Genomic DNA, 13,090 nt, shown 5'->3' on the forward strand with positions numbered 1-13,090 from the left:
TCAGTTTTTCCACGATGTCCCTGAAGAATGTTCATAAGATCAAAGGCCAATATCTGACAAAAATAGCAACCTGATTAATAAAAACAAGTCACCAAGTTCATTTTAAGCAGTACTATTCTCTTCCCTCATGTTATTTTTCTAAAGTTTCTTACTTAATAGATGCATGAAACTCTATCTTTACAACTTAATAACTTTTCTCCATATTAAACAGGAAATTTGGGAGTTAGCTTTCGAAGATGCCTCCGTTTCGTTGCCATTAACACCTGTAGCAGAGCAACGAAAGGAAGGGCGGCGGCAGGTGCCAGGAGCCAGCCTAGCCAACTTTCAGGACCCTGGACAGGGACAGCCCTGTCGCCCGGCCGGCTGCGGGCAGCGGGGCTGGGGAGGGGGCACAGGGCGCTGAGCCCCGCCCGCCGGCAGCGCAGTGACCCTGCAGGGACACCTGCCCTTTGGGAAAGAACACAGCAGCAGGAAGAGTAGCACACGAAATACCCAGAAAGGGAAAACGAGAGACAGCAGATGAAGGGCGATCAATATAAGGAATACAGTGACAGAAGTATGGGCAACCATGTTAGTGATGAGGTCAGAAGGGAACGGGAAAACCCCAACACTTGAAATACAAATGAAAGATTGAATAGATGGCTTTGACATGAGAAGGGAAAGGATAAATAGGTGGGACAGATTCCCTAGCTTGAATACAGAATAAGGGATAAATGAGTAGAAGAAATATATTAAACCACACCTTCACATGCAAGGTGCAAACTGGCATTTCTTGAGTAGAAAGGGAGGAAAATAGACCCAAACCCTACACAGTTTTATGTATATGATTGTTGCACTAATGTTCCTCTGTTTAAATCTTCCAGTTGTAAGAAATAAACCTACAAACCTTTGCACTTAAAAGACACAGAGATCTTGGGCAAGAGTTGAGATTATTTTCTGTGCTGCTGCCTAGCCTGCATATTTGCTTGTTCCTCAGCAGGACCATCAGAACTAACACAGCTACATGGAAGAATGCTTATCCTGCACTCTGACCTTACCTCCCACAGACATGACAGTGACCTCATCAGCCACTGGGGCAGGATCAGGGGCCATATACACTGAAGACATGAATGCTGGTCGCAGAAGCACTGTCTTACCACACATTTTGACCAAAAACTTACAAATATCTTAGAATCAAATATTCCACTAACAACAGCGGCTCCTTTCAGCGTTTTGCAATACAATTTATCACATCAGCAGCCTATTAAATGTGGGGATTAATGCAGCTATCGAATAGTTAAAGTAGGGAGGAACAGTCTGCCCAAACACCATTCACTGTGACCACTCCTCTTACAGCTTTCAGTTGTGCCTATTTCTTTTCTACTCTGAACAGCAAGGGAATAAAGAAGCTATACAGAGCATTTGAAGGGCTGACTACAACTGTTGCATTAATCATCCTCACTTTTACAGTACTCAGAAGAGCTTTACTACTTTCTAAATTCAGTAACATATTTCTCACATGGCTCGAGTAGTAAGAAGCAGCTCCCAAAATGTGAAAGCAATGGAATTGAGATTGGAGCTGTAGAATAAGGAATGAGATGAGGCTTTCTATTGAGTTTCACTCCCAGCACTGTCCCACGTTTTTCCTCAAACTTGTAGTCCAGGACATGCATTTTTTCAGCCATGTGTAGAACTTTTGCAATCACTAGTTTAACCATTATTTGGAAGATTAACACTGGGAATTGTCTGTGTCTCTTTATCTGCACACCATTGCTGCTTTCAGTCCAGGAGCTCTCAGGGGAAAATTACTTTGAAACAGGATGATATTTCAAGCAAAATAAAATCAATGAATTATGATTCTGTTGTAGGAAGAATAAGGGCTGTGTTCTGAGTGTAAGTTAGAAATCATCAATATTAATAGTAGGAACAGTGTGTCAGGCAGTATAACAATCATGAAAACAGCTCATGACTGTCTTAATATACTCACAAAGAAAAAGCTATTTCTGTATTTCTGAAGATTCATAGCCTAACAGTAGGTGCATCTCAATTTGAGTTTTTACACTAATTGTGTATACATATGCGTCTAGAGTTACCAAAAAAAAACCCCAAAAAAACCAAAACCAACCAACCAAAAAACCCCCAATCCCCAATACAAACCCATGAGGAAAATCTAGTAGATTTGGCAAAAAAAGAGAACTGAAAAGATTAGATTCATCCTAATGCATAATGTCACCTTCTAGAAAAACTACCATTCTCTATTTCATTAACTGTTTCATCGTATTTTGTGGGAGAAGATGTAGTGGAATTACAACAGTTTAGATGCAACATGACAAGAGAACGCAGTGTTATTCACACATGGCATATTCTCAGCAAAGTGAGAACCTCACTGTGAATCAACCCATAGGCAGTGACTTCTCACAGTTAGCAGATCTGCTACAGCCTACAGACCAAGAGGTGACATGCATTTCATTCAGCTACCCATCAAAAGAAATATGTCAATGTATATAATTATAATAAGGTTCTGGATCATTCGTATTCTGATAATATAAAGGAAAAAAAGAGTTTATGTGATTTGAGAACTATAATATGTCTTTGAATATAACATACCTTCATGTTGAAGAATTGAAAAACGTTATTTATACTAATTTCCTAAGCCAATATTTGCAGGCTGTCTACAGGCAGCCTCCTTTATGCAATTATATTTTGAATGAACACTTTAAGCCTCTTATGGACTAATTCAGGAATGCACCCCTACAGCTCTAAACCAGCTGCAGTTACTTCTAAATGTAATGCATAGAAGCCTTGAGATCTTCTGTTTAAAAGGAACAATATAAACCACTATGTATTTTTACATCTTTACACTGTATTTGTCTATAAAGATCCCACTAGGTAATTCTAATCTGCCTTTTTACTATGTAAAATAATGTGGTGTAGGCAATATCTAGATCCCAGAGACTTAACATTATTGAACAGTCAGATTAAAATTGCTTGTATTACACAAGGCATGTACAACTCTGATGAGCAGTCTAAAAGCACGCAGGTTTTTTTCCTTCTTTTTTTTCATTATCTTAAAGAAATTGTTTCACAAGTTCCCAAAGGTATTTAGGCAAGAAACTCTGAGTCAATGACAGTTATGTAGGCATCTAAATATCCTGTAGATCTCTTAAGCACACATCACCTAGTGCATCAGTACTGTAGCCATGCTAATGGAATTAAAGAAGGAAATAATTCAGCACAGCAGTCTATTGGCCATCATTTTGAGTGAAGAAAGCTGATGGAATGAAGGCTCTGTCACCATCATACTTCTCTATCTGCACGAAGTTGTAACGGTGGACCCCATGGTCAACAAGTTCAGAAGGAGGGCACAGGTGTACATTTACAGCACAAGTTTTCTGAATTAGGAGTTTTAACTCAGAGCAGCTGTGGTTATAAAACTGTTTGCATAAATTGGACTCAATTAACATTAGATGCTACTAAATATATAAAGAGGTGTGGAAGTTGTCTATTATATGTCCTTGCTAGATAGATCAATAATTTGTCATTGCCAGTACCTGCAGATGATATTTCAAAAAAAAAAAATAATGCAACTAATTTTATTTTCTTTAGCATCTTCCAGCTCAGTATCTGAAAACAATCCACGAGATAAAGTGAATCATGAAAACCCTTTAGAATAAATATTATAATAGCTATTTACAGATTATTTAATTGCTATATGGAATGGTTTAGCACCTCATCCAATTTAATGAGAATTCGCAATACAGTGAAAAGTGAAAATGAGGTTTTACAAAACCCAAGTATTTAATCAGAAAAAAAAAAAAAAAAAGTAATTTTATGACCTAAGAACCCAGACTGGCAAACTTAAAAACACTGAGAAAAAAATAAATAGTATAAGAACCAAGACATACATATAACTGTAATTATAATTTTGCTTGATAGTATTATACCTATTATTCCAGCAATTTATTCAATAGTAAATCTTTGCATAAAACCACCCTCTCCCTCAATTACCACAAACCTATAAATTATACATGCTGGCAATTTCATATCACTTTCTGGCAATATAGCATCATCTTTTAATTATGATAAATATCTCATTCTTGATTTTTTAACAGTCCAAAAATAATAAATCACAAAGATTGCTTAATTTTTCATTTTGTGTAAGAACAGAAATAACCTCATGCCTCAACATCCTTTTTCTGACTCCCATAATGCTCTTTGTCTTTTTGATCTTTATTCCACTGCCTTGAGAAGCAGTGGTTGTAACTGAATTAAACACAGGTATGTATGTTAAAGACTTATTTCAACTTTATTTAATTAGAAGGCAAACTTTTTTTGTATTATGTTCAGTGCTTTTAAATATCATAATTCTTTTGCTTCTCTCATAACTGGGTAAAGACATTCACTCAAGGTAAACTACAGAAATGCTGGGAACCTACTGTTTGCCCATTTCTCATAGGAAATTGTCAGAAACACTGAAAGCAGTAATCACTTAAGTTGTGACAAGCCCTAAAGTAAATGAGGTGGTATTTAGTATTTGTCTTTTAAACATATTTTTTTCTTTTTCAGAGTTATAGCATATTCATGGCACATAGAACTTCGTTCTGCTTCACTGTCTGGGGATGGATATTGAAACAAGTGAGTTTTTGCTTTGGTTATGCAATGAACACAAACCAACAGATTTTGAGATAGAGAGACTAGGACTTTATGCATGAATATTCTCTAAGATTGTAGCTCTTTGTCATGAAGTTTTCCAAAATGAGTAATATTTCAGTTTTGGCATTAGGGGTGATGTCATTAAAACAAGCACATAGTGGTAGGAGGAAATCCAGCTGTTGGAACCATTGGATACATAACAGTCTGCCAGCTGATACCATCTTTAGAACTGGAGAGGCTGCCATGGGAACTGACAACAGTAAACCAATATAGCTATACATTTTATTATATGACAAATGAGTTTTCAAATCATAACACTGCAGCAGTCATAACACAGCAAACGAGTTAGTTACCAGTATTAACGTATTCCTGAAAATCTTCTGGAATTCAAGAAAAATGGCCAGTGAAATCTTCAAATGAAAATTACCAGTACTGCCCACCCCTCTCCCCTCACCCCAAAAAATCTTACTTTATTTTAATTTTAGTTTAATTATAAATTAAACATTTTTATAAGCTCTGAAGTTTTACAAGGAGCTTTGCTTTTGCTTCCATTTTATTTTGATCATGAGTGCTTTGCTTTATATGTTATCTTCCTTCTCAGACATTTTATTCCACCTTAAAAATTGCTAATGTCACTAAGACCAAGAACAACTAGGGCTACTTAAAGCTTGCATTAAGTTTAATCAAGCCAAGCAAATTGTGTCTTAAATTGCTATCTCTTAAACCCCTTTACTTATGTGATTAGAACACATGGTTAAGAATGAAATTACTACACCTCCACTAAAGTGAACAGAATTTCTTTTCCCATAGCTTTCATTGAGGTGGAAAGAATCTCCTAATATTTTCTAATCCATGGTATTATTGTATAATTTACTGGGTACTTACTGAAGAGTGGGTTGCTTATGGTGGTCAGGTGTCTTAGCCCTTCACAGATGAAGATCCTTATCTATCAGACTCAACAAGATTGCAAAGTTTCATAACACAATGAAGATTCTCCAGAAATCCTTCCATAGTTCTGAGCAAACTGGAAAAAAATGAAAACTTGGGAGAGAAATATGGCTTCCCAAACAAACAACTAAGCTCAAGGGAATTGCTGGAAAACTGTGAACAAATTATAGTTTAGGAGGGAGAAAAATTATCCAGATAGGGAGAGGCCTGTTGGTTTGACCTCAGCACTCTTCAAGGACATGTTTTAAAGAAAGCAAAAAGAAAGAACTTGCAGAAGTAATCAGTAAATGCAATAAAACCCAATAAGTTTATTAATCAAATAGAACCTGAGGGTTTTTAGATGTACTTAGATAATACATGTTTTCTTGATAGGTAAACTCCAAGGATTGAAGTTATTAGTGATGATCCTTGGAAACTAATATTGAAAAACTTCTTATACTATCCTAGTACATTCTGTAAAATAATTAGTTGTGCCAATGTATGAGATGTGGGAATAACAGAAACTGAAAGGTGTTGCCAAAATATATTATCATTTGAAGAGTATTTACTAATACTGCAGATTTGAGTGGTACAGATCAGAAAACAACTGGTATTATCAGCACCAAGAGCAAAGGCATGCTTTGGAAGAGAAAGAAGAATTGTTGTTATGAAAAACAGATGACACAGGAAGAACCAGACATAGGAATATTAAATGGGCATGGAAAGTCTTAGAAAACAAAATTCATATCAACCAGGTTGAAGTTTCTAGCACAGATCTTACTAAAACTTATGAAGGAAAACATGAACTGAGAGAAATGGGAATTCACTGAAAAGTGAACAGAATACCATGAGACTAATTCTGCCTAAGACTAATAAAGAACATTAACTGTGTATACACTGATCATGAATGTAAAGGTTTGGTGTTCCTCTATGGAACTAAATTTTTGAGCAAACTTTTAAAGATGGCTGCAAAAAGAAACACATGCAACTTTTAAGACAGAGATTAAAAAGTTTATCAAAGAGATTTATATGATGATGATGTCTTTTATTAAATAAACCATTAGAATACATAAGACTTTTCATCTTACTTGTATTTTTCTTTCTTTCTCCATTGTATAGCTGATTTGCTCACTCAGAGTAAATTCAACTTCTCCTAGTCTTGTGTGGAATTGCTAGACTCCATTACAGATATTCATGTTTAATATTAAAAATCACAGGCCCTACTGGCTTCTATGACATTATCTTAGGGAAAAATATTATTCTACATTTATGTCTCACCCATATAGTGTAATCTGCAGTTCTGATGTTTATTATTCAAAAGATAGATGTAATTTCCTATTTATGATAAGCACTGTGCAAAAAGGCTCATCTCAAAAATGCAGAAAAATGCACTAACTCTAAATGCCTCAATTTTTACTACCAACTATGAATTAAGGTAATTCAGACTGCAACCTACCAAGACACCCAAATTGCTGTACACAAGGTCACACGTGTCACTGACAAAGCTATAAATAGACCCTGAGCATCCTGGCCCTTGGGCCTGTGGAACATCCATCAAACTGATGCTCCTTTCTTTTCTGATACATTTAACATGTTAATGGACAGAGGAAGCAAAAAAGGGTGTATGTCAAATTTTAAACCAGTAAATTTCTGTTTCTGTCTAAATTGGAACACTGGATATTCCTGAAATTTTATGACGCCAGTAAAACATGAAAATTTAGTGTCTAGTAGATGTTTTCATTGGAACATAACTTTTAGATGAAAGGAAGTCCTAGAGAATATAACAGAAAGTACTTATAGTAATTCTTCCAAAGATTTCCTTCCTAAGTATTAATAAAATTAATCCACAGAAAAATTACTCTGTATTTCATTGCAATAGTTAAACTCCACACATTCCATTTTGATTCTGGCCATTTTCTTGGCTATTGCTTTCTTTCACACATACTTAGAAGTGGTTAATGTGACCAAAATTGCTATTATTTATGAAACTTTGCATTCAGATATTTTCTCAGTCTGTTTCATTCATCTTCTACTTTGTATAAACACAGACTTTTATGAAGTTAATGTATAAATATTACAGTACCTTTTTAAGGATAAATAATACCCCACACTCTTCTGAGTAGGAATTTAAGCCCATTTCTAGTAAAACAGTTCTTCACATTCATGCAGATATTGAAAATGCATCAAAGTGCCTTGGAAAATCATAGTATATCTGTGTCTCCTTTTGTAGGCAATTCTAAAGATACCCTTGAGAATTTCTCTTCTTGACCTTGACAAAGCTGGAAGAACTCTCTTTAGCACAGAAGATCCCATTTATTTGAGCATGTGCATGGATTAATATGTAGCCAGGTATGCCTGAGCATGCTGTAGTAGCTGTGTAGAAAGTGGATGGGCCACAGTGACATTCTTCTGTCTGCCTGACATAGTCTAGGTAGACATAGATGATCCATCCAGCCTAAGCAGGAATAGCTTCCCTGAATTTACTGAAGTTGCATCATTTATATATATATCTAATCTGAGTCATAAGTTTCTGATCATCACCAAAATATTAAAAAAAAATCATCCTGTTTCTCATTAATTAGTGTGAGTAAGCATTTCTATGTATCACAGTAAATAAATCAGTTAGAAAATAAAGAATTTCTTATGATCTAGACAACAGTGTTATAACACTTAACATGGGCTTTTTTCCCTTTAAAATTCCAATATATTTCATCAGCTATTCCAGTCTACATTCTTTAATACCTAGTAGTTCAATTAAAGTAATGAGAAAAGAGCAGCCCTCAGCAGTCAGCCTACTAAAGGACAGTTTTTCACCTACAAGCGTTCTGTCTGCAAACTTGCATGGGAACAGTAGATAAACAGCGAATGACATGATATAAGGAGAAATAAAAGCAGATCTTGAGTCACCCCAGCTACTAAATACTACATTACAGCTGAGAATAACATCCTATACAATTTACAGGTTTCTTCTTTGACACATCTAAAATTAGTCTTGTATCACAGTATAGATGCATTATAAAACTCTGTATAGATCTAAAGAGAAAGAATAGTTGTATAGTGTACATCTGTACAGTAGTTTCCTGAAGGGGTTTTTATAGTAGTTATTCTATATATGTTGTAGGGGACACTTTTTATTCTAAGCTGATAAATGTTATGGAATTTTAATATGGTGTTCATAGAAACTTTATATCATTATATATTCCTATAGTTGCCCTCATCTTCCTTATCATTCTCCCTCTTATTTTAGGTTAGGTCCCTTATTGCATTCTAAATTATAAGCTATGAAAAACTACAGTTTTTAAGATATGGATCATCTCCTCTGAAGTTTTTTTGCATCATCTTTCCTACTGGAGCCCTAGCTTTACAAAAATCTATGACTACTCCTGCCATATAGACAGTAACAGCTAAATAACAACTAAATGCATTGCCATGAAGAAAGTGAAGGAATCTGCAGCTCTGCCAAAATACATAACTCTCCATCATTTAGAAAGCTGCAATGATATTTCAAGACTGCACATGATTTTAAATAACTTGAAGAACCATATGACCAAAGAACATGCAGCAAACACCAGGCAGAAAAGAACCCATCATTCCTCCTGGAAAAGTAATCCTTCAAGAAAAAATCCAAAACAAGCAAACAACGTATTTCAGTAGCTATTAAATCTTCTTTTTCCCCTCACACCAGATGTCTGAAAGCTACTTCAGTTTTTTCAACACAAGTTTCCTAAGTAGGTAGAAAAAGAAAAACGCTCAGCCAGTCTGATCAAATGCATTTAGAAGGCCCTCTAATCTTTCAGGTAAATGTTTTTATTTCCACATAGTTGTAGCAGAACAGACTACAAGCTGATGGTCTGAACACACCAGGTGGGAATTGCTGCAACTCAGTTAGAACCCTCTGAGAGCTGTAATGAGGGATTTGGAACACTGACACACAGAGCCACAGGCAGGTGACACCCCGCACTGAGATAGGGCACTTATGCCAAATAAATACTCAAATCCAGGAGAATTATTTCAATGATCAAGTACACATTGTGGTGAATTTAGGTCCTTTCTAGAATACTCTGTGAATAGAGTGTGCAGATTTGGTTGTTGGGCTGTTTCCTGCCTGCATATGTATGCTCACTTGACTCTAAGAAAAAGTAAGCATGAAAGACAACCAATGGCTTGAAAGAGGAGACGACTTTCCAAAGAACTGCAGATTTTAATTTTCCAAATTATATTTCCAAACTATTTTTCCAAGAAAGTCAAATCCTACAGAGGCAAAGTTCTGGTGTTATGAACAGATCTCTGTGCCAAGTCAGCAGGTAACTGTTTGAGGTCCTGCCAGACATACCATCTTTTTCAGAGGAATGGAAACTTGTCTAAGCTAAGCATGCAAAAGGTGGACATCTTATGGGGTATTTCCTTTTTTTTTTTTTTTGGACATATTTTTCTCTGTGTTGGATTCTTGCTGAATACTATGAACTGTACATTTTCACAGAGTTAGGTGTGTCTACATTGGATGATAGAGAGAGAAGAGGTAGTAGACAAGAAGGCAATTGTTCCCTAAGTCCATGCCACAGTGAGGACAGATGCCCACCTACAATTGCAAATGTGACTCTCATATTCCTGCTGCTTTCCTTCCCTCCCAGTGAAAGCACATTTTAAAACCATGTTCTGTTGTAATGCACTCTAAGGAAAAGGGGAAAGTGCCTGACAACAACAGTGATTGCCACGTTTCCTTTTTTCATATTGGAAAAGGACGAATCTTACAGATTTTGGCATGTTATTACTTCTTCAACAATGCTAAGATCTCTGCAGTGATCTGTGTAACTTATTCTGTACTTTTTTGAGGAGATCAAAATCCAGAACTGATTCAATTTTTGTTAAGGATTTTTTTTTTTTTTTTTTTTTTTTTAGTTTAATGCGTGTTATGGAACTTAATGCACACACCATTATAAAATTGTGCCACTTTACAATTACATTCAAAAGATATATATATTCTCACAGACCAAAGGGGACCAAAAGCCACTAAAGGCCAAAGGCCCACAAGTGAGACCAATTAGCAATACATAAAGCTCTTGTATTTGCTGTCACTGGTGGTCAAAAATTTCACAGACAGGACATCTCTATGATGCTGTGACTGCTGACTGAGAGGGAAGAAATGGAAATCTCTACACTCCCTCAGCGTTGCCTAGAAACAAGGGGAATATTTCTAAAAATGCTTACTTACATTTATGTGTTTTAATTATCTACATGGTGGAAAAAAGCACAGGAACAACAAAGAAGAGATTATGACAAATCTGTCATATGGGTTTGTACAGAACAGCCTAACACTGTATATTGAGTACTATAAACCGAGTATTTGGGAACCTGACATTTAGAATTCAGAAAAAGAAACTACAAAAAAAAAGTCTTTAAAAAGTATAGAAAGTTAACTATGAGTAGCATGTTTTTGTGTTTTCTTGGGAAAAGCAAACAGAGATAAGTGTTTTCTATGACATAATCTCTCCAGTAGACAGCATTATGGCCAACCATGTAAAGATGTACACTTACTATCTTGCACACTTGTTTTCATTCTCTCCAGTATCTTCAGGTATCTGAAATGGAAACTGTTTAAAGACAATCTCTACCTTTGAAATCTACAGATTTAATGATCTGAATCGTATCAAAGTATAAACCAGAGACCCTGAAACACAAAAACGGTAACTAATTTCCAGAAGCCCTTTCCCCAAATCTCTAATTTCACACATAATCTGCTTCAGAGAAAAAACAACAAAAACAAATAAACAAAAAAAAAACCCCACAAAACAAAAACCAAACACATGAACAAAACCAAACAAAACCCATACTCAAACTCTTGGATTGTGTTTTTTTTGTTTTGTAATTTTTCCTGGCAGATATTTTCCAAGACATTGACCTCAAGTCCAAGAGACATAAAGGAAAATTACAAAATGCTATCAAATTATTTTGATTTGACAAGAAGGTAAGGTTTTTGTGACCTTATGGTTGACAGTAGATCAAATGCCACGGCAACTGATGCTTTTATATAAAACACAGTCAGAAAGACAGAGGACAACCAGAAGATGGGGGACTGATGCCTTTCCAAGGCATATATTCCCTGCCCTGACCTCTCCCAGACAAATTTGATCCAACTACATTTAAGGATGATTTTACAGAAAGCAGAATTAGACTGCCAAAATGATCACTACAACATGAAGCAGAGAAACTAAGGCTACATCCAAGGAGTACTTCATATGGTAATTGGTATATCTAAAATTAAAAAGGACATCACAACATTTAGTAGTCAGACTGCTACTGAAAAGCTTTTTGAAGTATTTGGAAGAGTCTACAGAAAGTAACAGGTTAGAGAAACTACTAGTTTCATCCAGCATGTATATTTGTGTGACCAAGTGAAAGCTTTGCCTGAGGCAGAAATAAAGAAGAAAGGTTGTTTCGAAGTAACACCCCTTGATTTTGCTATGATTCTGAACGACATTCAAATTAATTTTCTAGCCTGTCAGGAAGTGTAGCAAATCACATAAACCACTGTATTTAGCCTTTAATTAATACTTATTTCTAGATACCGAAGGGGAATGTGTCTCCATCTGGGATAACTATGTGTCAGGCTATGGAGGGGACTGCAGTACCCTTGGCTGGTCAGCGAGAAAAATCTTCACACAAAAAGTACAAAAGGCCTCTGAGATTTCACATTAGGGAGAACAGCAATCTGTCAGACAAACTGTAAATACCCTATTGCTTTTCAGAAAGTTGAAACCCAGCACATCGGCATGTGCACATTAACCAGTGATGGGAGCGAAGGCTGCTTTTCAATAGGTTATTTTGTGGTTCATTTTTAAGGCGTTGTTGGTTTTCAAAGACATTGATATTTATTCCTTCAGTGTAACGCACTGGGAACGCTCGAGGCTCTCGTTTTGACTCGTTCCCTGACATATCACCAATTTGCCGTGAATTTCTCCCGGGCATTTATTATCCTTCATTCCCCTGTCAAATTACAGGAAGAGGCTTAGGCAATGAGGGCCCGTCCGTGAGAGGCACGAAGCGCTCCCGGGGCAGAGCGCCCCGCGGGGGGGCTCGGGCCCTGCGGCCCCTCCCCGCCTGAGCCCGGCCAGGGCCCGCGCCGCCCCCGCCGCCATGGCAACACCGCCCGCCCGCGGCGCGGGACGAACCGCCGCACCGCCCAGCGCGGCCCCGGCCGGGAGCATGGGGCTGAAGAGCAAGACCGGCGGCAGGCGGTGCCAAGGTGCGGGGGGCTCGCTGGCGGCTGCGGGAGGAGCGGGAGCGCTGGCCGCGGCAGGGCGGGGGCTGCAGCCCGAGGGACGCGTTGCCTTCCGGCCTCCCCCGTCCCTGCCGGCCGTGGGGGTGCGGGGCGCGGCCCGTCTCGCCCGGGGCTGGGAGCAGGCGGTGCCTCCGCCTTCCCCGCTGCGTGTGTGGGCGGGCACGGAGCCGGCAGCAGCCCCCGGGCCGGGGCCGCCCGAGCCGCCGTGGCTCCTGCGGCGGGGCTCGGGGTCGCCCCTCGCTCCTGGCCACG

General features: G+C 37.8%; 1 protein-coding gene across 3 annotated transcripts in view; it reads left to right on the forward strand.

Annotated features, from left to right (window-relative positions):
* The first annotated feature begins 12,676 nt into the window (after window positions 1-12,676).
* SPATA7 (spermatogenesis associated 7) overlaps window positions 12,677-13,090 on the forward strand; it is a 31,757-nt gene continuing 31,343 nt past the window's right edge. For all 3 annotated transcript variants that reach the window (XM_079308123.1, XM_079308124.1, XM_079308125.1), the window contains exon 1: window positions 12,677-12,802. In XM_079308123.1, coding sequence (XP_079164249.1) covers window positions 12,694-12,802 — 109 coding nt within the window. In that variant the 5' untranslated portion in view covers window positions 12,677-12,693. The remainder of the gene's footprint in view (window positions 12,803-13,090) is intronic.

This window comes from Erithacus rubecula (assembly GCF_903797595.1).
Source record: "Erithacus rubecula genome assembly, chromosome: 6".
NCBI classification, from domain to species: domain Eukaryota; kingdom Metazoa; phylum Chordata; class Aves; order Passeriformes; family Muscicapidae; genus Erithacus; species Erithacus rubecula.